The 26,310-nt window shown below is 39.7% G+C and overlaps 1 protein-coding gene across 1 annotated transcript in view; it reads left to right on the forward strand.

Annotated features, from left to right (window-relative positions):
* RTTN (rotatin) overlaps nt 1-26,310 on the forward strand; it is a 100,672-nt gene that overhangs the window by 39,157 nt on the left and 35,205 nt on the right. The window contains exons 25-36 of the mRNA XM_063130509.1: nt 77-316; nt 1,166-1,310; nt 5,344-5,498; nt 6,094-6,313; nt 9,302-9,430; nt 10,111-10,218; nt 12,507-12,665; nt 16,369-16,440; nt 20,443-20,635; nt 21,980-22,062; nt 24,464-24,569; nt 25,181-25,379. Coding sequence (XP_062986579.1) covers nt 77-316; nt 1,166-1,310; nt 5,344-5,498; nt 6,094-6,313; nt 9,302-9,430; nt 10,111-10,218; nt 12,507-12,665; nt 16,369-16,440; nt 20,443-20,635; nt 21,980-22,062; nt 24,464-24,569; nt 25,181-25,379 — 1,809 coding nt within the window. The remainder of the gene's footprint in view (nt 1-76; nt 317-1,165; nt 1,311-5,343; nt 5,499-6,093; nt 6,314-9,301; nt 9,431-10,110; nt 10,219-12,506; nt 12,666-16,368; nt 16,441-20,442; nt 20,636-21,979; nt 22,063-24,463; nt 24,570-25,180; nt 25,380-26,310) is intronic.

Here is a 26,310-nt window from a genome sequence, read left to right on the forward strand (position 1 = left end):
ACACCTTAGTTTCTTCATTAATTAGTCTCTCTTTAAAAACCATCCTTGGTTAGTTTTATTTCCTTTTTCATTTCAGATTTTTAGACACATTAAAGCTCTCCTCGGAGGATATTATTACACTGAAGATGACACACGCAACCAGTGGACTGCAAGACTGTCTTAATTCCATCATCCAAGCAGTGTCCCACAAGGAAGTTAGGGCTGCTGTCACAAGAATGAATTTTTATATTCTGAATGACAGGCTGGCATTAATGTGCAGCAGTGGCCCTTGTGGGGCCACTTTGAAGTGCTTGGCTTGGCAAACAGCATTAAGCAGGTCAGTGTGTAAGTGCAAGGTACATAACTGGCTACAAAGCCATCTGTCACAGTAGATTTGGCTTTGAAACTTTCAAAGATATCCAGTCCCTTTGGAATCTTCCGAAGCATTTGCCACTGGAGCAATATCTTTCAAGTGGTGAACCTGTCTGTGTTGAGCAGTGAGGAGGGGGGAGTTTTCATATTTATAGGATGACTTGAGGATGGAATGAGACACTACAAAGCAGGTGTGGCTCAGTCTCTCTCCTGTTTGTCTGCCCATAATGTCTACTATTACAAAATGATATGAAGAATGAAGTCATCCATCTGAGCACCTTTCCCCCACCCCACTCAACTTCATTCCAAATCAGCCCCATCAAAGCCCCAAGCATATAGTTGATGCTCAGCTTGCACTGATGTCTTGGGGTGAGCAGTGGGTGGCTCTCCTGCTTGCTCGCCCTTCTTCTGGTTGTGCATTCTTCTTCTAGCCTGTCTGGCCCACTTGGCTCCTAGGTCAGTTAGACAGTTCAGACTGGTGATTCCTGTTCTGCCTGTGCCAATAGTGTAGCGCACAGAGATCAAGGCAGAAGGATGCATGGACTGGGAAGCAAAGGGGGACAAAGGGATGAACAGCCTCCTTTTCCTGCTAAAATGTTACACTGATTTCATGACTGTAAGTCATTATTCTGTTTTATTTTAAAAAAATCTGTTGTATTCAGCCACTTCGGGTTTTAGCATTTTCACTAGTTTTCTTTATAGCTGTACATTTATCTTGCTCTTTCACGCCTGTAGAGTAGAAGTACGAATTTCAAACAAGTTATAAGCTTAAGTTACACCAGTCAAAAACACTAAATTATTGTTTGTGCTGAAGATTTCTTCAGGTGCTTCCAGCTTCTTCTGAAGATGAGAAACTCCTGGCTGATGTCATATGTTTTCTAAACAAGTTTCTAAAGGAACAGAAGGATGCTTCGGAGGTAGAACACCTAAAATGGATCCTGGACGTAGTCCTGAAGAATGTAAGGACCTGATTAGCAACTGAATTTTAACAGGAGACTTATTTTCAAATTAGTAAGGGCTAGTAACATTAGTCATGTCTTAGTAAGACACTTCCAAAGGACAATTTAATCGTTTTTTCCCCAGTGTAAATAATAACATGCTTTTGTTGTACTTTGGGTATCTCAGCTACTCATTACCATTTCCTTCTGTCTTGGCTTCATTGAGCATATGAAGCTGTTTATTCTGAGTAAGTTTAATTGATCCATCTAAATCAGGAGTCGGCAACTTGTGAGCCTCCAGATGTTTTGGCTGACAGCTCCCATCATTCCTCATCATTAGCTGTGTTGACTGGGGTTGATGGAAGTTGTGGTCCAAAACACCTGTAGGGACACCAGTTGCCTGCCCCTGATCTTAACCCCATACTATCCACTGTGGCTGACAGTGTTTTTCACGTCTCAGCTGGACTAGACAAATATCTAATTGCCCATGCTAGCTGGGGTTTATGGGAGTTGTAGTCTAAAACATCTGGAGAGCACCAGGTTCCTACCCCTGATCCAGTTTGATCTAGTAGGGTTGCTCTCATGTTCATAATTTAGTTTCTGCACTGAGATAAAGTGCCATTGTATCAGGTACCCAGCTTATGCAGGGGGTCCCTAAATAGGTAGATTCCTACAGAGGTTACCGAGAAAGAAATAGTGAGGAGCTGGTAATTCCCTCTAGAACTTTCTAGTGAATTGGTTCAATCCAGAGAAGCATTCCAGCTCTAATGGCAGGAGTACAAACAGCTCCTTATTGCAAGGTAAACCCTGATGACTGGGCTGTGTGTAGTTACCCCATTGCAATGCATTACAAAGGGTGAACTTCTTGCAATCCAACCGATAGAATTTGTTTTGTGAAGTTTTCAAGCATTTAAACTACAAACAAATATACATAATCGGAGAGAAGGACAAATGATCTTGTATAAACTGTTGCACAAGGTCTTGTCCTAACAGAAGAACTTCCCACAAAACATGGTCACAACAAACATGCAAGATCACATTTTTCCAGCAACAAAGTGTTGCATTTTGTGCTCAGGATAAACCTGATGCTTATGGCACAAGTTATTATTATTATTATTATTATTATTATTATTATTATTATTTATTTATATAGCACCATCAATGTACATGGTGCTGTACAGAGTAAAACAGTAAATAGCAAGACTCTGCCGCATAGGCTTACAATCTAATAAAATCATAGTAAAACAATAAGGAGGGGAAGAGAATGCCAACAGGTACAGGGAAGGGTAAGCAGGCACAGGGTAGGGAAAAACTAACAGTAGAAAGTAACAGTAGAAGTCTGCACAACATCAAGTTTTAAAAGCTTTAGGAAAAAGAAAAGTTTTTAGTTGAGCTTTAAAAGCTGTGGTTGAACTTGTAGTTCTCAAATGTTCTGGAAGAGCGTTCCAGGCATAAGGGGCAGCAGACGAAAATGGACGAAGCCGAGCAAGGGAAGTAGAGGCCCTTGGGCAGGCGAGAAACATGGCATCAGAGGAGCGAAGAGCACGAGCGGGGCAATAGTGTGAGATGAGAGAGGAGAGATAGGAAGGAGCTAGACCGTGAAAAGCTTTGAAGGTTAACAGGAGAAGTTTATATTGGATTCTGAAGTGAATTGGAAGCCAATGAAGAGATTTCAGAAGCGGAGTAACATGGTCGGAGCGGCGTGCTAAGAAGATGATCTTTGCGGCAGAGTGGTGAACAGAAACCAACGGGCTGATGTGAGAAGAAGGAAGGCCAGAGAGAAGAAGGTTGCAGTAGTCCAACCGTGAAATAACCAGTGCATGAACAAGCGTCTTGGCAGAAGAGACAGACAAAAATGATCGAATCCTGGCAATATTATACAGGAAAAATCGACAAGATTTAGCTACTGCCTCAATATGAGGAATAAAGGAGAGCGAGGAGTCGAAGATAAAGCCAAGGCTACGAGCTTCCTTGACCGGAGTAAGCGTAACATCATTGACAGTAAGAGAGAATGAGAGATGAGGAGAAGGTTTAGGAGGAAAAACAAGCAATTCAGTCTTTGCCATGTTAAGCTTCAAGCGACGATGAAGCAGCCAAGCTGAGATATCTGAAAGACATGCCGAGATACGATCGTGAACATCAGGAGAAAGTTCCGGAGATGACAGATATAGTTGTGTATCATCGGCGTACAGATGATATTGGAGACCATGAGATTGAATAAGCTTGCCCAAGGGCAACATGTATAAGGAAAACAACAACGGGCCAAGCACCGAGCCTTGCGGAACCCCTACTGAAAGGGGAAAGGAGGAAGACGAGCTGCCATTAGTCAACACGCTGAAAGAGCGACCCGCTAGATAGGAGGCAAACCAGTTATAGACAGAGCCACAAAATCCAAGGTCATGAAGGGAATCTAAGAGAAGATCATGATCAACCGTGTCAAAGGCTGCAGTTAGATCAAGGAGAATAAGAACGGAATAATGGCCTTTAGACTTGGCAGTAAGGAGATCATTGGTGATCTTAGTAAGGGCTGTTTCGGTGGAATGCAGAGGACGGAATCCAGATTGAAATGGATCCAAAGCAGAGTTACTAGAAAGAAAGTCAAGACAGCGAGAGTAGACCGCACGCTCCAGGATCTTTGAAACAAACGGCAACAAAGAGACAGGTCGGTAGTTAGACAGAGATAGCCTATCAAGAGTAGGTTTCTTGAGAATGGGAGAGACTGTAGCATGTTTAAAAGCAGAAGGAAATGAACCAGAGGACAGAGAAAGATTAATAATATGTAGCAAGGAAGGGAGGATAGCAGGAACAAGATTAATAAAGACGCGAGAAGGAATCGGATCACGAGAACAAGTGGAAGGCTTCGAAGAGCGCAGTATTGTAGACAGTTCATCCGCAGAGACCGAAGGAAACGCAGAGAAATTTGCAGGAGGAGCTGACAGATGAGGAACAGGAACTGGAAGAGGAGCAGAGCTGGCCAGATCAGAGCGGATAGTTTGGATTTTAGCATTGAAAAAAGAGGCAAAGTTATTAGCAGACAGAGAGGCGGGGAGAGATGGCGGATTAGGCTTCAGAAGAGAATTGAAGGACGCAAAGAGCCGCTGAGGATGCCTAGCATTTGACTGGATCAGCGTTGAGTAGTACTGCTGTTTGGCCAGTGAGATGGCAGAAGAGAAAGAGGAAAGTACAAATTTGTAATGGACAAAGTCTGCCCGGTCCCTGGTCTTACGCCAAAGGCGTTCAGCTGCCCGGGAACAAGAGCGAAGGTAGCGGAGGGAAGAGGTGAGCCACGGTTGGGGTTGAGAAGGGCGAACTATCCGAGTTGTAGATGGAGCAAGATTATCAAGAGTTGAAGATAAGGAGGAATTAAAGAAGGAGACAGCTGAGTCCAAGGAGACAGCCGAACAGACAGAAGGAAGGGAGGAGGCTAGGGACTGGGAAAAAGCCTCGTAATTGATAGATTGCAAGTCACGACAAGAGCGAGAAGCGGGACGTGAAGGAGGAGGATTATGAGTAATATTGAAAGAAACTAGGTGATGATCTGACAGCGGAAAGTGAGCAGTAGAAAAGTCCAACATAGAGCAATTCCGAGTGAGAACAAGATCCAGACAGTGTCCAAGGGAATGTGTGGGTGCATCAGACCAAAGTTTTACATCTCTTGCAGCGAATGACTGATAAATGTGTATTTTTTTTTCACAAAGAGAATTTCCTTGAAAGGCTCATTGTGTATAAAAAGATGTATCCAGGTGATAAGCTACTTCATAAATCTGTGTATTTTCTGCCAGTAGTTTGTCACCATCTGGTCATTTGAAATTTACACATGACTGCAAAAGAATAGTTACTGAATAACTTGCTTTCTTTATTATGCAGTTTTTCCAGTACAGATCATTCTGGGTAATTTGCTAAGAAAATTTGAACTTAAGTAGCTTCCTGGTTTATAGTTTAAAGTAGCATACTATATATTATAAGTGGTGAACCTGATTTCCAAGCTCTTGTGTTGAATAGGTAATGGAATATTAGTTGTCTTCTAATGATGATTCAATGATCTTCTGTTCAGAATCCAAAATCTCTCCTAGATCTTGTGGTGCAGCCAGAATCCCAGGCACAAGTTGAAATAGATGACCTAAAGACTGCTGTTAGACAACAACTGCAGAAAGAATTGATTGCTTTCTTTAATACACTTCTGCTCAGCTTCATGTCTGCTTCTGACAGGTATAGCTGCTGCTTCTTCTGCTTCTTCTTCATCATCATCATTTCATTTCTATACAGCCCCATAGGCAAAGATCTCTGGGCAGTTTACAAAGATTAAAACATTAAAAACAATATGCTAAATTTTAAAACACACAACAGACTGTATGTACAGAGACAACATACATCTAAAAGCAACTTTGAGCAATCAGCCAAACCATAAAAGCAAATCCGTTATAGATTAAAACTCATCACATGTTGTTAAATGCCTGTGAAAAGAGAAAAGTCTTGACCTGGCCCCAAAATTAGTTAGTTAGTTAGTGATTATTTATTTATTTCATTTCTATACTGCCCAGTAGCTTAAGCTCTCTTGACGGTTCACAAAAGATAGCAATGTTGGCACATATAAAAAGGGTTGCACATATAAATCAGCAATACAGTAATTTGATTCTTTAATTGATCCAGGTTCTTGTTTCTTCCTTTTTCTTCTAGTACATTAGCTTTGTTTAACTATTCTGAATTTAATCTCATGAACTATAGATAAAAATATCACTGTTGCTGTTCTGTAAATCAAGCAGTATGTAATGCCTAAGTTATCAATCTTCTGTGTTTCCTCCAGAAAGGATCTAGAACTTACTGGCTATTTCCGAACAGAACTAGCCCTGAAACTTCTGCAGTATTTACGAGTAACAGATGTCCCTCACTTCTACGGATTACCTTCCTTGGAAAGAACATTAAGAGCAATGGTTCATGTTACTGCACTCCCAGGTTGGAGTTCATACTCTGTTTCAATGGAGCCATTCACAATTTGCAAGAAATACTTAGCAGGACTTCTTGAGGTAAGTGAATTATATGAATACTGGTTTAAATGTAATCAGGAAGCAAAATATAATGCCTTGGATTTTCATGGAATGGACTCTTTGTATTCAAGGCATTATATTAAGATCCAGCAGAGGATCCCTCTAGAAGAAAGGGAGGAAGGTAAATTACACAGCACCATACTGTCCTGGAGGATTTCCCAACACTCTAGAGCAACTTTTCAGTGGAACGTAGGGCGAGGGGGGGTATGTGGAATTGGCATTCCCCCATTTTTCACTGGGTGTATTCCATGAGCGGAGTTCCGCTTACAGGAACACTGGATCCAGACCTATTCACTTGTTTCTGTGTTTTTTTTACTAACTGAAATAATGCTTTTAAATACTGTAGCCTAGTGATTTTTAGCAACTGGTCAATGATTATCTTCATCACCAAACATTGTTTTCTGACACCTTGTTTTTACTTTTGAGCAATGCATCATGATTTTCTTTCTGATTATGGATTATGGAAAATGCGCCCTTTGTGTGGTAGGAGTCACATTCAACACAGTGGGAGTTATTTATCTGGACAACATTTTTATATTTAGAATCATTTCCATATTTCTTATTATTGCTGAGTGTGAGCCTAATCCTCAAATCGATTCACCTGTACAAGCACCAGGAATGGATTGCAGCTTGCATTTTCATACACTGCCTTATAGGATAGAATAATTAAAAAATAAAAGAAATCACTATTACCATTGGTAATTTTCTATCTCCAACAGAAATCTTGAATGAGGAGGCACTTTTTTTTTGAAGCGACACAGTCAGCCAAACAGCTCACATATGATCAGTAAAACAAGATAGTCCTTCCCTGCAGGCTTACAATCTAAAAGACACAAGACGAAAGGAAAAGGGGATGAGGAGGGAAGAGGTAGGGGAAAGAAAACTCAGGCACCAATTTTTAAAGTTAAATAATAGTTTCGATGATAACCAGCTGGAATGGGAAACAGTTCAGGGAGTGGAGGATCCTGAAAGATATGACCTTTCAGCAGAGCTGATGAAGTAGCCCTTCTGCTGCTGCCAGACAACACTTGTACAGATGTTTTTCTATTTGGTGACTAAATCAGAAGAGTTTTCAATTGTAGCACAGCTCCTGAAATAGTAAAAAGAATGTGGAGCCATTTGACTAAGTCATGTTTCAATTTATAATCAAAACGACCACAGATTACATAGAAGAAATTTTCCCTCTTAAAAAAAGGTGCTGCAAATGCTATGTTGCAATTGAGAGCCAACTGATAATACTAAAGGTCCAAAGTGGACATGACATTGGGATTTCATGTCTCTTACTTAGAGATGTAACCTTTCTGGAAATGTTGAAAGCGTGGAAAAAATGCTTTTGGCAATGGTGGGTCCCTTGGGCGGGGGGGAAATGGAAATTTGGGGAGAAATTGAAATATATGCAAGATTTACTTATCAAACCTAACCTTTTTTTAAGGTTTTAATAACAAAATGCACATTTATCTTACATAGCATATAAAATTATATTAACATGTAAAAAAATGTAGCATTGGTTGTTTCTCCCACCTAAGCATGTGCTGGTCACACAACCAGGATTAGCCATGCTGCGTCACAGGTTGCCGTGTCATGTGAACCTGGTATGTGATGCAGGCGTAGTTCATTTTCATGCACCCTACAATCCACACTTTGCACAATGAGTGGTAGGGTTGGTGAAAATGAACTACCTGCACGCCCCATGCTGGATTCCCATGACACAGCAACCTGCAATGTGGTGCAGGCAATTTAAGTGATTGTGGTCATGTGACCAGTGCAAGCTGGGGAAACAAATGACACTGTATTGTTTCCCCACTGATCGTCATAACTCAGCCAAGGGCAGCAGCTTCAGGGTACTTGCAACTAGTATCTCCAAACTAGACCAGGGGTCACTAGAGAAAGGCAAAAAGTAATTCCCTCATTCCAAAAGAGAATATTACATGAGGTGGAGTTTGGTAGAGGTTCAGTGTTCCCCATAATTTACAATTTCCCATTTGAAAAATTGGGGGGTGGGATCTGAATTTAGGGGAGATGATTTCCCAAATGTTTCCTTTTCTTTCCTGTGTGTGTGGGTTTTCCAGAAAAGCAGCCCTAGAAGTTTCAGTTGGGCCAGTAAAGGGGCTGTTTAAATCTTCCTCTTTTTGCCATTTATGGGCTTCCTGAAGTTTTCCTAGTAGGAAGAAAAGCAGCTTAGAGAAGCCAAATTTGAGCTGGAAAATGACCAGAAGGGAGAGTGTGAGGTAGCTTCTCCCTGCCATCATTCTTCTTCTCAGACTGGTGGCTTGATGCGGCTGCTTCTTAAAAATAAAAAAAACCCCAGAACCATGTAGGAAGGTAACACAGAATGTCAAGGTAACATCTAGCTTGGCTTCCTGTCTGCTTTGTATGGGTAAAGGTATGGCAGAAAACTTGATAGCTTGAGGAACCAGGAAACCTATTACAAGGGCAGAATCTTTAGACAGAATATCATTCCTTCTGGTGCATTTCTTTCACAGAAAAATACTACCTCTTTAAAGCCCTATGTGATTTGGGTCCAGGTTACCTGTGGGATCTCCTTCTCCCATACAATCCGCCCTGCACACTCAGGCCCTCTGGGAAGAATTTACTCTAGTCAGCAGACAGGCTTACCCAGACAAATTTTAAGATATTTGACTGTTATTTTAATGTTGTATTAGTTTTATATGTTTTAATCAGTTTTATGTATTTATGGTATTTGTATCAAATGTTGGTCCCCACCTCGATCCAGAGAGAGAGGCGGGTAAGAAATAAATATATTATTATTATAATTATTATTACTATGATATCTGAAATTTTCATTGACCAGATTACAGCTATTTCATGTATATATAATGAAGTCAAGAACTTGTAATTTTGGCCAGGGTCAGCAGCTCATGTCTACAGTTCAGCTTACATGTATCAAAGTATAGCTTGTAGTAAAGCTCTCATGTCATTTTTCCATGCCTTTACCCATCATTCCAGGTCATCTCATCTTTCTATGTTGAATGGGGAGGAAACGCCATGTCTTTCATGGGGAAAGGTGTCACAAAGAGCACCGTCCTTTGTTTGCTTCACTTGTCCCATGAAATGATGGTTCAGGCTCCAAATACGGTAAGAGAAATAAAAGTAGCCCTTGTCTCAGAGGGCATGAGGTTGCAGTCAGTTTTAACTGTCTTACTTGAGAGACCTATATATCTGTTTGCAATGTTATTATATTATAAAGGGAGAAATGTGAAGAAGAATTGAAAATGAGGGGGAAGTTGGAAACATAGCACAACAGCTTAAGGGTAGCAGTGTCCCCATCACAGCCAGATTTCCCACCCACCCCTTAAAAATAAAACTCCACTGTGCAGGTCTAGAGCTATTCCACGCACAGGCCACACTTCAAGGATAATGGACACTTTTCCAACTAAACTGTGTCATTCCTACCTTGGAGGAAGTAGGATTGGAAGTAGCTGAGCCAAGCCCTAGTGCAGACTTTTTATTTTCTGTTTTATTTTCTGTACTCCCCTGGTGTTAAATTGTATTTCCACTCTAATCTGATCACAATTACTTCCAACCAAAGCAGAGCCTTGGCATTCTTGTGGCTCAAGAAGGTTTAAACTTTGATGAAGTAGTTAGATTTCAAATAAAAGCTTTATGTTGCATGGGACAAAAAATAAATAAATACCAGTGTTCTTATCGTTACCACATTATATTTGGCCTTGGTTTGCTCAGAGCACCCTTATATTTAGAGTAGAAACTACTGTCTTCTTGTGCCTTATTTGTTAACAAAAATGTTTTCTTTTTAGGACTGGGTATCTCTCTGGTTCTTTCCATACAATAACAGTGAAGAACAAATTCTTTCTCGGCAAGGCTTGGCTTGGCTGATTCCATTATGGGTAGATAGAGACCCAGAGGTCAGTGTAATCCTTTCTTTTGGAATTGTGCCTTCTTACTTTTAATATTGCAAATCTGAAGTGAGTGTGGAGTTACCTTCTTGAAGCGTCAACAATTTCCCATGGCAAGTGTACCACTTTTCCTCGGTGGTGTCCCAAGCATGCAACTTTGCTCTCAGCCTAGAAGCTGCAGAGGTGAGCAGTGATTACCCTAGCAATTGTGTGGTGATTTCCAGGCCTAGCTCCACGTCAGGGAGGAAAGCTTTGGTCATTGCACTGCTGATTTGCCCTTGACCCATGCAGCAGCTAAACTAGCAAGCTTTTCGCTGCCCTTTTTACCTCTGAATTGGGAGTTGGAGGGAAAAAACTGACTTCTCATGGAGATGGAGCATGAGGACAGTGACAAGAGAGGTAGGGTCCTATAGTGACCACAATATGTATTTGATATTCTCCTAGGGATGGTAATGTTAAATGAATCTTTATTATTCAAGGGCTTCTGTTTCTTTATATCCATAAAATAAAGCAGACAGTAGTATAAAATAGCAAAATTGTTAATAAAGATACGTTTGCAAAGCTGACTCGTTTCTTTTGGTCTTGAATATTTTGGAAAGCCTGAAATGGTACATGGTCTGCATCTATCACCTGCCAGGATGGAGAACCTGTGCAGGCATGAGCTATGTCTTTCTCTATACAAGTTAGATCAGATGGATAATTGGAGGTCCACAGACTCTGTTGCCAGTGGTGACCATAAATTGCTCTGGCAACCACCTGCCCCTGGATGCTCAGTGCAAAGCAAGCCCTTGGCCAGGTTTTCTGCAAATCATGGCGTACTCTATTGGGAAAGGTCTTTTTGCTTTGTGCAGAGAGATTAGCATAGAAGATGGCGCACCATCTGAAAATTAAAGCAAAAATTAGGAGGAACTGCCTTGGCTCATTCTGCCAAACCCAGCTGGAGAACAAGGAGTGTTCTCCTCGCTCTGCTTTGCCTCATGCCCAGCACTCTTCCTGAATTATCTTGCCATTCCAGCACAGAAATCTGGAGTAGGAAGGTGACACCAAGAATCTTCAAAATGAGTTGTGCACTCACCTGTACTAGGCCTGGTCTCCAGGTCCAATTTTAAATATGCCAAAGGGAAATGAATGAATAAGTACATTGTTGAATAAGTGCAGCATATCCGCCATCTGTAGCTTGCCATCTGTGGGTATTCATTAAAATGTTATGCAAATGTGTTAATTACATGCAGCTAACGATTTAAATTATATAAAATTTGCGATAGCCCTCTGGCTCCTGATGCATTTTTGATGTGGCCCTCGGTGCTGAACAAATTGCTCACCTCTGGAGTATAACAACAATGGGTAACGAAGACTAAAGGCGTTTAGTTCTTGAAAATGTTTGTCCTCTGGGCGCACATTGCACATGGGAGAAAAGGGGGAGACTGCAGCTGGGGAGAAATAGCCATTATCATTGCAGAAAGTTTTTTTCCCCCCTCAGTAAGGAGGAAAGGTGGAGGGGCTGGCATGAAATAAGCTCTTCTGTTCCAATAGTACTTTGCTATTTATAATGGCAGTTAGGAGATCAGCTCCTTTAACAGCCTCTTTTCCTTCTCAGCGTAAGGATCATCAAGAGAAATGTGAACTACTGAACAAAAGCCTCTTTCACCTTTTCTGCTATAATACATTCCCTATTGACGGAAAGGGAATCTTGCATATTTTGCTGCAGTGCAAGACAGCACTCTCACTAGTAGATGTTCAGTGTCATTGTTCACCTTAACGGCTCCTTGTTCATTCTTTTAAGGCCAGAGAATGTTCCATGTATGGGTATGTACGGTTCCTCCTGAAGTGAAGAAAAATAGCTCCTTGCCTTTTCTTGTACAGCTGGTTCTGTGCATCCTCAATGCACCCCAACTGAAACATAATGATAATTTGTTTTCAGCTGTTTTGTCATTAGAATTTGTTTGAGTCTGCAGTGGTGGGGGAAGGTATATGGTCCCAACTGACATTATTGTTTAAAACTTTAAACACTTGCTGCTGTGCCAAAATGAATAACTTCAACCTGATTGGAAGAAACATGAATCTGTAGGAAAAGGTGCTATTTTTTCCTATTTGGGCAAGGAAAAATATTGAATTACTTGCATAAGAAGCTAGTCAGACCAACAAACACATTGTCATGTTGTTTTAACAACTGGTTTGAGGCAAAACATTTTAAAATCATGTTATTGGCCTTAACCAATTTGTATTTTTTTCATCTATTAAGTTAGTGCCATGTTGGGTTTTTATGTGTACATTTATTTAAACCTCATTATTTCTAGGTGAAGTTCACCTCACTTGCAATAGGATCAGCACTTACGTCACTTGATGTAGGTTGCTTTGCTTTAGCTGAAAGCTGCCAGAACATATCAGGAGGCTTATGGGGAACAGTGATTAACATCTTTCTGGACAAAACCGAATGCAGCATGGTCCGAAGAGAGGTAGGCATATCCTGCTTTCTCTAAAATTTTGTCTTGTGATAGTCTTCTCAAAGACAAATTTTAATTAGATATTGCTTTTATTACCCTTGGATTGTAGACAGTAGTTGGGAAGGCAGCATGCCCAACCAGTCTTTGACTTGTCCTTCTCCCCCATCTCAGCCCCACCACACATCCCTGCAAAGTCTTTCCAGAGAGTTTGGGGGGCATGTGGGGCTGTATCCCCTGAAATTAATACTCAAATGTAAGTCCCACTGTGATCAATTGGGTTTGCTCCCTGATAAGTATGCATATGATGGCATTCTTAACATGCTTGTAAATTACATGGCATGTAATAATAAATGTATATAATCCCTCCTCTCCTAGTTCCATTTTAACATTTGCCCCAAAGATTATGGAGAGGAGGAAGTTTGGCATCAATGAAACAAGATACATAGAAAGATATATTCTTTTTGTCAAGGGGAAACCTAAATACGGTTGAGGTGATACTTAGGTCCGGTTCTAACTTTGTATTTGAATTATTATCCTGTCCCCAAAATACTTGCCATCCTCTCAATTTGGAATCATCTGCAAATTTCAGAAGTGTTGCATCAACTTAATTTGTTCCATCTGTTCTTGGGTTATGGAATGCAGATGGCAAATAGATTCCCTATTCTGAATCAGGGTGCATCTTGAAACTTAAATGAAATACGTACAAAATGCTCCTCTAAACCTATAATGAAATATCTGTCTTTCATTTTCTTCTAGCTGTGATAAAGCACTCAACTACATGGAGTCCTTTCAGCTTTAAATTGATAGGAATGTTCAATCACATTGGTCATGATTTAGTCAAAGTTAAAGATTTTGAAGCTTCATTAATTTTAACTGAAGAGATTCAAAACATGCTTAACTCTCCATTGAATTCAAGGGGTCTTGAAAGTAATTACGTTTCTTTGGCTGGAATCACACATACATTTTTTTTAAAAATCAGTTGAAAGAATATAATACTTACAAATGTTTTCCATTTAAGCTTCAGTGGTCAGGATACTATTAGGATTTAGGGTGCAATTGTATGGGGATGTCTGTTATACTCTAATGAGTATGCTACGCAGGGTGGGGGGAACGGAGAGGCTATTGTCGCTTCTGTGATCCTCTCACCCTGCATTTTCACTAGACAGGTGATTTCACCCATTTAGCTGGGGCTCTGTGGAGAGGGAGGGAAGGAGGCTGGGGTGGACGGAGGCTTCTTTACCCTGGTCTCCTTCCCTCTGCCCCCACAGAATCGACCACTTTCCTTCCTCTCTGAGCTCACATTTGCAAGTTCCTAGAGGCAGCCAAATGGTTCTCTCTATTCTGGCTGTGAGGGGCTGGGGGTTTTCCAGGGGTTTTCAGGGAAAAAATGGAAATTCTTGGAAACATTGGGGTGGGGAATGTAATATTAGCACTTTTTACAGATCGAAAGTCATTTTGATGCTTTAAGAACATAAAGTGTAATCATGTATAAGTTGGTTTGGCATGAAATTATCAGATTTGGTATATTAAATATACAGTATATTCAAGCAATTATTACAAATTGAATGCACTTTTTTAAATTTGTACTTTTTTTGGTAACAAATTGAGCTACAAGCTCCTGAACTGTAAGGAACACCTGAACTGTAAGGAACCTTTTTGGTTTTGCCAGTTTATGAAGAGCAGGCAAAAACAATTAAAAAAAACCAGAAGAAGAAACCATAAAAAAGAACTGAGAAAAAGGGGGGACCAAGACTCAGTGAATATGCATGAAATTTAATCAGACACATTTTCTGAGCTATAGCTGTCACTATCAGTTTCAGTCTCTGCTTCAATGGCAGTGCCCCCTAGAGGCAGAAATGCATCTTGCTCTTGCATGTGAGAGTTGTAGTCTTAGTTTGCAACCTAGGACTTCCTTGTCCTTGGTGCCCTGAAATTGTAGTAATCTGATACTGTACATAGTTTTAAGAAATCATTTGGAGAAGTAAATATCAGAACACCTTGTCTTAAACATTTTTCATCATGCTAAAATAAAACATTCCACAATGCATTTTTCTTCATTTTTTCAATTTTTCATTTTTTTTGGGGGGTGGGTGGGTGGAGAGGAAAGGCTTCAGAAAAACACACACACAAAAAAACAGGAAATGTTTCCCCCTGAATTTTTCCAATTTTTTTCCGGCCCTTCAGATCTCTACATAGGATTGCTCCTTAAGTTAATGATTCTAAACTTTCTAAACTTTAAGACCTCTGTTCCCTTTGGGAAAACATTTGTTCAATACAGTATCTTTCATTAAATGTCACTAGTAAAATTTATAAGGGTGATTAGGTATGAAAAGACAACGCCCCAGGCCTCAGTAGGCCTCTGTATGCTGTTTCATTCTTGAAAGAAAACTGTGAAATTGCGAGAACAGCTTGATGGGACTGAAACAATGTATGTGGTTGTATGTACTGTATATGCTCGAGCTGCAACGTCAGCAGGAAATGGTTCTTGGAATGCCTAACCATCGAGGTTTCTTAATAAAGTAGAAGAAATATAGGCCAGCTGCTGATAGAAGAGCTGACCATCAAGGCCAGACTGATAAAACGAGAAGAAATATGGGCCATCTCTTGATAAGCTTTAAGGAAGAAGTTGTCTTTGATTTGTCTTTGTTTTCTGTAGAGATTTTTTTCTTCTTTCTTCTGACCGCTAATCGGTTAGGACGCTAGTAAAAATATGTCTGTAAAATATGTATGTAAAAATATGTCTGACTTTTAGAATGTGAACTGAGAAGTCCTGTAGTTTGAGGATTCTCCACAGCTCTATTACGCTCAGTGAAACGGGGTTGACTTACAAGCAAAGTGAGATTTTTATTTCTCCGGTATGATATCAAGTAATTCCAACACTATTTGGATTGCTTCTGAGTGTGTCAAGGCAAAATAGTAGAAAGCTTGCAGTCTTTGGGTGTGTCTGGAAGCAGTGACTAGAAGAAAAGTGTCTTGATTGACTTGAAACGTGAGAAATTTCTAGATGGAAAAATCACCATTTTGCTTTTGTCAAGCTTTTTCCTTTACTCCTATTTTTATTATGGCATTTCTAGGTACACCCAGCTGGATTTGGTGTGCTGGAGATTGTAGTAGTTTCTTTTTAAAAGTCTTCAAAGTAGAATGTCTTTATCTATTGGTCACTCTTTTTGCGATTCAGAATTAATGTTCTCTAGATACTAAGGAGAGAAAATCAAAATAATCAACAGGAGTCCTTATAGTTATTATTTTAAATGTAAAGGAAGTCAACTGTTCCATATTGTGTAAACAAACAAGGTGTGTGTAATATCCAGAAAGGCAACATTGAGAGAATTGGCTGAAATATCAACAATTAACAGTACTAAAATAGGTTTTATGATGCAGCTGTTCTCTTTGTAATGAATTTTTAGTTATTTGCGCTGAAGGTTCTGGGTAAGAATCTGGATAAGAATTGCATCTAAAAATAAAATGGGAAGGTTTTCTTTCCTGCCTCAGCATTCCAGTACAATCTAACATTTTACTTTTTTTTTAATTGCCCACTGAAAAAATCAAAGTGCAAATAGTTTCTGGAGGATGCTATTAAAATAGAAGGATGATAGTGGCTTGAACATAGTCATTGCACTTACAATGATTTAGTATGTATTTGAAGCCAGCTTTTTGGCTAGGGTTATTTAACTGCAGCCAGATGGCACTGTTGATGTTTGATTTCTCTGTGCAGGCTGCATTTATTCTTCAGAATCTATTGGTGATCCCACTGCCCACTGAAGAGGTTAAAGACCCCATTTGGCAGGTGAGTAGTTGACTTGATCTATTGCCACTGTTCATCAGTATGATTATGTGCAGTATTTTATTACCTTGTTAGAGGGAAGAAAAAGTGCAAGTTGCTTTAGATATATTTAGATGTGTAAATAAATTCAGATTCTTATTATATCTCCAATAAAATCAATGAGGGAGGGGCAAAAGGATCCACACACACACACACACACTTATATTTATCCTTAAACAAAGTATTCTGTGTGTACTGGACAAAACCTCATAGATCTTAAGTTATTCTAACCTTACAGAGTGGATGTAGAAATGTCTTGTAAATTAACATAACACATCATCTAGCAAAAGATCATTCCTGATTCCATTCACTTTAATATGAAGCATGTGCCTAATCTTTTCCCCATTGACATAATGGACTTGTGCTTAATTTTGGGTAATTGATGCATGTGATTTATTGTATGCCCTTTATATTGCAATATTTGTATACTGTTTTTCAACCATCATGGTTTTCAAAATGGCCCACAATAGTAAAATCTGAGTTATGGATGGATATTGTCCTCAGAAGGATGGATCTAATGAAGTGTGTCCAGGCAATGGAGAAGATGCTGCCTGAATATTATCCTGATGCTCTGAGAGAATTCTTGAGGCAAAGAGAAACAAATGTCCTCTTTAAAGCAGCCTGTCTTCAGAATACCAGGTGGTGTGAGTGGCTCTTGCAGCTCCTGGCTCTGTTCCCGTCAAAGGCAGCGGCAGCAAAAGGGAAGTACTAGGGAACAGATGTCCTTCATAGAGCTTTCCCCAGATTGCCATAGGTTTCTGAATCCAATACTGTTGCTGCTCTAAACAGATGGTATCAATTGCTCCCAGCCTTAGAACACTCTGTGTAGGCGCTAGGGTGGTGGGAGACCAGTGGCTTTTAAAGTTGCCATCACAATCGTCTTGCTGGTGTAGATTCTTTTCCAGGTCTGCAGCTCTTGCCATGGTAGAAATGGGGCATCTCCATAGTATACCAGGCTTATGCTCTGTAACAAAACCTGTGACTACAGTTATTGGCCCAAGGAAGGTAATTCAGTGTTGCAGTAGGCAGGTGTTTTCAGTCTTCCTGGTAGCTGGCATTTTCACCTAGGCTGATGTCCAACTATTCTGGTTCCTGGCTATGTTCCCCTCAAAGGTAGAGACAGGAATTTGCAGGTCCTTGATGTTCTAAAGAGTTGTTTGAATAATTAATTTTAAAACATCTTAATATAGCTGCTTCACGGACAAAGAAATATGATTTAGGGAAATGGAATACCTGTTTGTAGGTAAAAGCAATGCCAACACAGATTGTTATAGAAAATTTGGTAAGCTGCCTATTTGAGCTTGTCAGTTTTGAAGCTGTACCATAATAACTTTTAATATCCTTGTGACTTACTTTAAAAAATGTTTCATGAACACCTTCAATAGTAAATCTATTTTTTAAAAAATATTTAAATGGAATGGATCCAACCAACAGTGGGCGGAAGGAAAGTTGACACTAGTGGAATTCCACAAACACTTGTACAGAAGAGTTCACAATGGATTATAATAGAAAGGTTATAAAACAGTTCTCATCTTCACTTGTGTAGGTATTGCAAAGAGAAGGAACATCTTTGGATTTTGTTTCATTTTTTCGCTCAGTGCTCTAGGGCAAGATGTAAAATGATCCTTCTGCGAGCAGAAGATACTTTTAGCATGAGGAATTGCATTTTTTGGATCAAGCCTCAATGTAAAAATGGCTACTAGCAAGTTGAAACACACCTCAGTAGCCTAGATATCATTGTGTGTTTAGCCAAGATATCGAGATGAACTTGGCAGGAGTGATTTAGGACAGATTTCCTCAGGAGGTTGAGGAAGCCCAGCTGAGCCAGCCATACTCAGTCTTGTTTCCGAATTCCATAATTATGTGAACTGTATCTTTAGAATCTACTTCTGGCAGAAGAACCAGGGTAGCTCTGAAAAATGTGTGTCAAATACTTTAAAGGGATACTGTTGAACAGAGATAGGATTTTCTCAAATGGAGGTCTGATTGCATGAAAAACTAGCTTGGATTCTGGTAAGCTCTCACTCATTGGTGATAATTCTGTTGCCTTTCTCTGCAATAGATGAGGTTTGGGTGGGGGAGGTTGGTATGTGCACTTTTCACAATGACCTGGTTTGTACCCACCCAATATGTTATCTTTTTCTAACCCATTAAACATTGTATAGTGTTACAGCTCTTCAATTATACAAAGTATACAAATTTTACTCAGACAGTTCATCTGGGAAGGTATTGATTGCAAGTACCATGGTTGTAAAGAAATGGTGTGTATCATTATTTTATAGTGCAAGATGATTTTGCAAGGCAAGGTAAAAGAAGGTGCTCTCTCAGATATCCTGGTCTGAAGTTGTTGAATCCTTAAGTTGTCACCAGTATTGAGAAAATGCAACATTTCTTCAAATAAGTTGACAAAAGCCTTATTCATGTGTACTGTACTCAAAGACACACCTAACCTTCTGCTGTTGTCTGGAATAACTTAAGGGGATAAGCTGTACTTGAATAGGCTCACCATGCAATTTAGGCTCCACAATTCAGAAGAGCTGCTGAACAGAAAATGGTGGGAGCATTGTGGTACAAAATTGGTGTACCACAAATGCTATCCTTTTCACTACACTTTCCCTATTCATGCCAGTATTAAGTGAATAAGACTAAAGTTTGATTGAAAAACATGCAGTGATTTGCCTAAAAAGTTTTAAGTTACAGTTCTCATTATCTGTTTAAACCAGTTTGAACAGTGTTTATCTTAATGGAGGTAGTTGCAAAAGAAAAAAGAAAAACTATTTGTACCAAAATAATAAGAAATTAATGCTTTACTGTTAGAGTGGATATTTTGTTGATATCAGTTGATCTTAGCTTCCCTGCTCTTGAAAATGAAATGTTTTTTGCACTCAGTAAATCAGCATATGCAATTCCGTCATCAGATTGCAAGATGTTATGTGGCTTCAAGGTGGTCGAAGTCACTCTGCACACAAGACTATAACATGCGACGGACTCCAGTGGGTTTTAGGACACCCCTGTGGCTGTGAAGTGCTAGGCATAGAAATCGTAAATTGGCATCAACACAGCTGAATATCAAAACTTTGACTCAATGTCATCTCATTTAACATCTGCGAAATTCCCAGAGTAGGCAGTTGTCATGCTTGATTCAGTCAATGCATATCGCTGATATCTTCTGCGTGTGGGTTGTCTTCCTGTAAGATAGAACTGAAAAAAAATTGCACAGAATGATTGGATTAATTATGATGTTGATAGTGTTTAATTTCAAACAAAAATACTGGAAATAAGTAAAGCTTTTCAGCAAAACCTGAAAAGAACAAATGGCACTTCAATAAATCTGTGACCTCCCTCCCTTTCTCCAAAGTCCCGTAAAGTGCCAAAAATCAGTGCATGCCAACTGAGTTCAACAAACACATTTTACTCAGTTGTTTTCATGTATTTTTGGCATGTCTTTCATACCCAGGACTTTGTTTTCCGTATACAAAAAAGTGGGGTTGGGGAAAACAGCACTATGCCTTGGAGATGAGATGAATTCTGCAAACTCCGTAAATTACCCACATTTGCTTGTTTTCCTTTACACAGTCGAACATTTCTGCAGATTTTACTATTTTGCTCAAGTCTTGCTATTGTTATTCATTAACAACAATGAGTTGAAATCTTATTCAGATGATGTTTAATTCAGCAATTTCATCCGATTTCTGAGATTCACCTGACATTGCTCACACACTGTCAAGCATACAGTATCTCAGCAATAATAAGGGCTAGAAAGTTGCTTTTTAAAAGTGAAAGCTGAGGTTTTCAAGAAGCTAAAGTCTGTGAATAAACTGGATAATGTAGCATTTCCATGCGATCATGACATACAGATCCTTGATCATACCTACTCTGATGGGAAAGGTGTGTGCCCCGTAGATTGACAACGAGTTCTGTAAGGAAACATTTTGACAAGGTGTTTTTCCCCCCTGTTCCTCCCAGGGGCCTTGTGTGCATGATGAAGAATCTGGTCTATCTCTGACTGGGAAACCTGCCCTGCAGGCCTTGTTATATCACTGCCACTTCTATGAACAGTTGAATGAGATGGTGAATGAGTGCTACCTAGGTCGGTATACATTTGATCTGAATTGTTCCTTGGAAGACAGCCTGGCAGCAGAAAAGAATAGTATAAATGGTAAATGACATTTGAATTTCAGTTGTTCTAGGTGTTGTCGATACAGTTTCTACTTTTAACTGATGTTTTAAACAGTGTGACTGTTCTAAATTATTACCTTTTGTGAGTAAAGTTAAAATAGTCTCTTGGAAAAATGTATCACGTGATCTAGTTCAGTATCCAAGAAACAGTTATGAGATTTTGGAGGTGGAAAAAAGTTCTATTGGATAATTCATTCCCTCTCTTTGTGAAGGGATAATAATGGGGTACAGGAGGAATGTATAGAATATTAATTGGAACTTCAAAAAGCATGAATCTTTAGTACGATGGGAAAATGACACTGAAAAAGGCAATACGTGGGCTGTTACGATCATGCGAGCATTTTACTTTTGTCTTCTAAGTGGTTGTCTTAGTAATGTGTTGTGAGGAATTCCATATTGGGATTATGAAATATTCTCCTTTCAATTTATGGAAATGGTTGGCAACGCTTCACGGGAAACACAGGTCACTGAAAACATGTGCATGGTACAGTGCATGGTACAATTGCTTTCCACATGTACAACAGGATCTTTGGAACCAAACCAGTCATATTTAATAGGAAAAAGCATTTTGATATTTATGATTGAATAGGATTAATAGGATAAGCATTTTGATAGTTATGATTGAAATTTGATCGCCATTTCAGAGTCACTCCAGTTAGGCTGGCTCTGTTGTGCCACCACTTGCGCAATGGGGCCTTTGTGTTTTTTAAAAATAACCGCATAAAGAAGCAGAAATGCTTGTTTGCATATCTGGACAAGTCAGCAGAGCTCCCTTCTGCGAACTTGGCTGAGCTGCCCCATTCTAGATATGAGTAACTCATTTTAGTTTACTTTGAGAACTGCTAAAGCCCCAGTGTGCAAGAGGGTAGTATCCTATTGTGCCCACAAGCACATGGGCGCAATAGGATACTACCCTCAGTCGTCTGATACAGAAGCCTGAAAGTCTAAGCTACAATAAAGCAATCCTTTTCCGTAGTCTTTGTGATTCTGTGCTATGTTTGAGTGGCAGCGTGTGTTAAATGGCTCATAATGATCTACAGTAGTGGTCCTATTCCTTGCATTAACATGGTATTCTTCTGTGCTTAATTCTGTTTCATACTATGCTGAATATGGTGTGAGACATCCTAGATTTTCCCCCAAATGTTCTGAAGTTGTGTTCAAATATGGAACAGGCCTATAATGAATACTTTGTCCATAGTGTGTATGTATATATGTATTTGTTTTTGTTCCCCGTTCCAAGAAGATGAAGGGAAATTGTGAGTGGATAGGAAGAGGTGACAAATGAGTTGTGAAAAAGCTGGATTTCTCTCTTTTTGTTCCTCAGATTTTGATGATTCTCTCTCTTTTTTGAGAATCCAGTCTAGTCAAAGCCAATCTCCAAGTTCCCAGTCAACATCTGACACTGTGGTAAGTTCAAACCTTAAAAAATACTAGTGTAATAAGAAGTACACCTAGTTTAATTGAATAGTCTAAGGAACTGGGACTCTGTTGTACTTTCTGTGTTTTTCATGTTTCATTTTAGGCTTTAATATTTTTTTGTTTTTTGTTCCAGCGAACAATTTGTTTTCAATAGGGAATGCTAAATATATTGTATGACCATAGGTCAGTGGTAAAGCAAATGCTTTGAATGCAGAAGGTTTCAGGCTTGGACCATGGCATCTCTAGATAGTGCTGGGGGGAAAGGCCTGCCTGACGCCTTGAAGAGCCACTGCCACTCAGTATTTATTTATTTATCATATTTTTACCTTACTCCTCACCCATAAAAGGCTCCCAATACTGAGTGTTGCTAATATTAGGCTAGATAGACCAATGGGTTGACTCAGTATAAGTCTGCTTCCTATGTTCCTAAGCATAAGAAAAAGAAAACACGGGAAGTGTTATCTTTTTCTAAAAGTTTGTTCATTCTGAAAATGACTTAATTGTGTTGCTGTTTTCTACAAACAATTTATACTTATGCACACTAATACGTCATTTCATCAGCAGCAGACTGAAAAAAACAAAAGAACACATTTTCACCCAGTTTAGAAAAGCCTTTCTGCCTGCTTACCTACAGGCAATTCTTTTCCACCACTACAGAATGGGATTTACATGCCTATTGTAAGAGTTCTAGTTCAGATATCAGAAAACGTCTGCATTCAACCTCTTTCCCACTGGGAAGCCATTATTGGAAAGGGCTTAGCTGGTGTGAGAAGCTAGCAAGTTATATTTCTATAAGTAGTTGAAATTATTATTGATTTTTACTTACCCAAGAGCTTGTTTTTCTTGAGCCCTAAAATCTGCAGCAACTGGACAGCTCAATTTAGGAATAAAGAATCTGGAGGCATCAATGAAGTTTTCTAGCAGTAGGTCTTTTCTACTAATAATTTTTGAAAATTCTCAATTCTTTTTTTTTTTAATTGCCTAAATTATCAAAAGCACAAATTGGTGCCGGGCAATACTAGGATTTTTAATAATTGTTGAACTTATAGAAGTAATTACTTTATATATAAGCTGTAATCCAAAGATCAGTAGACACAGGTGGGCTTGTTGTTCCCTTCTTCCTACAGTTTGTCAAATCCTCTAAGAATTGGCTGGTCTGTAGTACTGCCTTTATGAAACATTTTTGTTACCCTGATCTTACTTACTTTCTGAACATCAGCTCCTAGCTCTTCCTTCCTCTGTCCAAGAGCCTTTGGATCGCTGCTGCCATTTATTTATTTATTTCTATACCATTGAAGCTCTCTGGGCGATTCACAAAAGTTAAAATCACAAGTTACAGTATAGAATATAAAATATGGAAGGTTAAAACCACAACATAAAAGTACAACCAGAATAAAACCGAGATGTAATGAAGCCAAGTTGGCCACCACTCCCTACTCATGCAATCGGTTCCTGTGATGCAATGATACTCTTTTTGGGGTGGAGTCCTCTCTTCTGGAGAGTACTTTGCTTTGGGTGGGGGCTATGAGGCTCATCAGACTTGAATACCAGCAACATTTGCTGGATTTTCTAGAGCCTGTTGACCCTTTCCTTCCTTCTACAGGTTGAGGGAAGTGGGGGTCACTCTCACATGGGGTAACAAAGAAAAAGAAAGAAAGTATATCTTATTAAAGAGATGTAGGTCTGAGAAAACCAAATCCAAAGGTGCCAATAAAAAAAAAATCTGTATCGTCTCTGCACAGTCATAGATATGGTTTCTGTACTTACATAGAGCAGAATCAGGAATATGTTACCGCTAAGGCCGAAGAGATTCTCTTGCCATGCCTTGGGTAAGGCAAACCCCGTGCCATCAGCAGTATTGTGGAGGAGTTTTCTCTAAGGAGCGTTTTGCTCATTGGCCAGCTTTGTGAAGTCCTCACACTTGAATTGAGTTAACTGGGAGGCCCTTCTCCTGCTTTTTTTCCTTCAGTTTCTGCCTACTATCTTACTGTATGTTTTATTTCAGGCAGGTTGTCTTTCCTCTTCTTTCCCCATTTAAATTTTTTAGAGATGTGATAGTCAGCTCTCCATTACTGACCCCCAATTGCTGCCATCTCTGCCTGAAGAGAGTAGTAAAGTTTACTTCTGCTTTTGCTGCCAAAAATCGCCTAAGCAGGCACACAGGAATCTTTCCCCCATGAGCGAGCCTTACAGGCCTCAAGCACTATGGCTTCATAGGTCCCCTGCACCGAACTTACTATGTTCAATCAAAAGTACTCTACTAGCTGCTGAGAGTGCGTTTTGTTTACACATGGTGCACTTTGGTTTCTAGCTAACGAGGATTGTCTGTAAAGACATCATTTGTTAACAAAGGACAGTTAATTGGTTTGTCTGCTGCTCTTCTTCTTAGATCATTTCAGCATCACCATCTATGGGATGTGGGGTGGAACTACAAGCATCCACCTTGCCACCAATTAGTATTCGTGAAGTGCCAGCTAATCGACTCACAGCTCAAGGTATGCCAATTCTGAAACCATTACGAAAGCAATTCATTTGGGAAAAACTGGTTGATCTTGGCCATGATCCACAATGCCACTTACACATATGTGAGGGTTTCTGAGATAGGTGGGCCTTCCTTCCCACCCTATTCCTAATAGCACCCTTGTAACTCTCACAGTGTCAAGGTGGGAAGAATATAAAACAAATTTTGGTGTATACATTGGTTTATTTTCAATATTTCTGGACTGCACTCATCGGTAGGTACATTTTTAAGAGCTACACATTATTTTCTCACACTCTACCCCTTATTTTGTGCATTCCTAGTTGTCAAAAGCCCTGTCTGGACCTGTACTCACAATGCTTGATGCCTTTTATCTAGATTGCTATATCTTCTCATATTATTTGTCCCAATGGAGAAGAACTCAGTTTTGTCAATAGTGCATCTGGCTATTTGTGAATGTGTGTGGAATCGACAGATGCATCAGGACTTGTGGAGTTCCATGTAGCTAATGAAACTGACCAGTCCTCCTTTATTCATGTCTAGATGAGAAGTAAACCTCAGTACTTTATCTCCAAGTACTGAGAGATTACTTAAACATTTGTACTTTCTTTGAATGTTGTGTTCTAGGTCAGAGTGACACAACCACAACAGCATCTTCAAGTCCACATGATTCCCTACAGTCTATCATTAGACCTAATCAGTGTGCAGTGGTCACACCTCCTCTCCTCTCAGCTGTGTGCAGCTTGCTGGACAACCTGCTGATTGTCACTCCAAAAGACACTGGGATTGCTCTTCAGCGAGCACATACACTAACTGCTCTCAGTAGGTAAGAGATCAAAAACTACTGGCAAGAGCCTGAATGGGACAAATGTCACCAAAAGCTTTGTTACAGATGTTGATCAATTGCTGAGTATTCTGAGAATTCAAAATGAACTTTTAAATCAAGCAGGAGAGCCATCTGTTCTCGCAAAACATGGAGAAGTTTTGGAACATCTAATAGTTCGCTACTTTTACTTGGGCATTTAAGAAGTTATTTCTTCAAGTGACACTAAGAAAAAGAAATATACTTCTGTTTACAGCTAGTGCAAAATGTGACGGCCAAACTGGTGTCTGGTGTGCATTTTATAGGCCATTTAATACCCGATTTTAAACAACTTGACTGACTTCCTATTTGTTTCTGAGCCCACTCTAAGGTTCTTACCTATAAAGCCCTAAACAGCTTTGGTACCAGGAGTTTTGAGAGTCCGACTCCTCCTATAGGAACCTGTCCAGGGCCTACACTCTTCATCTGTTATGCTTCCCACCTCTTGGAGAAATGAGGTTGGTGGATACCAGTGAAGGGATTTTTCTTGGCTTGCAATTTTACTGAATATGTGTAAGGGTGGGGTTATAAAGACTTGTTAGCATAGCATAAGGGGAAAAGCTTTGGGGACATAGAAGGAGTTATGGGGTTTTTTAGAAGAGGAGCAATGGGTCATGTAGGAAACCAATATATAGGGTTTTTAGATACTTGTGGTATGGGAAGCTTTAAGGTATAGAGGGTTGTTACTTGGTGTTGGTATAGTGGTTAAAAGTCTAAACATGGAAGTTCCCAGTTCAAGCTCACATCAACCACAGAATGACGCAATAGCTAGATTACTTTGTGCTGGTAGTGCTGCAGTTTTTATCAACCTGGCTGAACCATGGCAGCTTACAGTTCGTCTCCAAGGAAACAACATCCTACTTCTGATAGCAATATATTGCAGTCCCCTTCAGTG

Source organism: Elgaria multicarinata, chromosome 7 (assembly GCF_023053635.1).
Source record: "Elgaria multicarinata webbii isolate HBS135686 ecotype San Diego chromosome 7, rElgMul1.1.pri, whole genome shotgun sequence".
Taxonomy (NCBI): domain Eukaryota; kingdom Metazoa; phylum Chordata; class Lepidosauria; order Squamata; family Anguidae; genus Elgaria; species Elgaria multicarinata.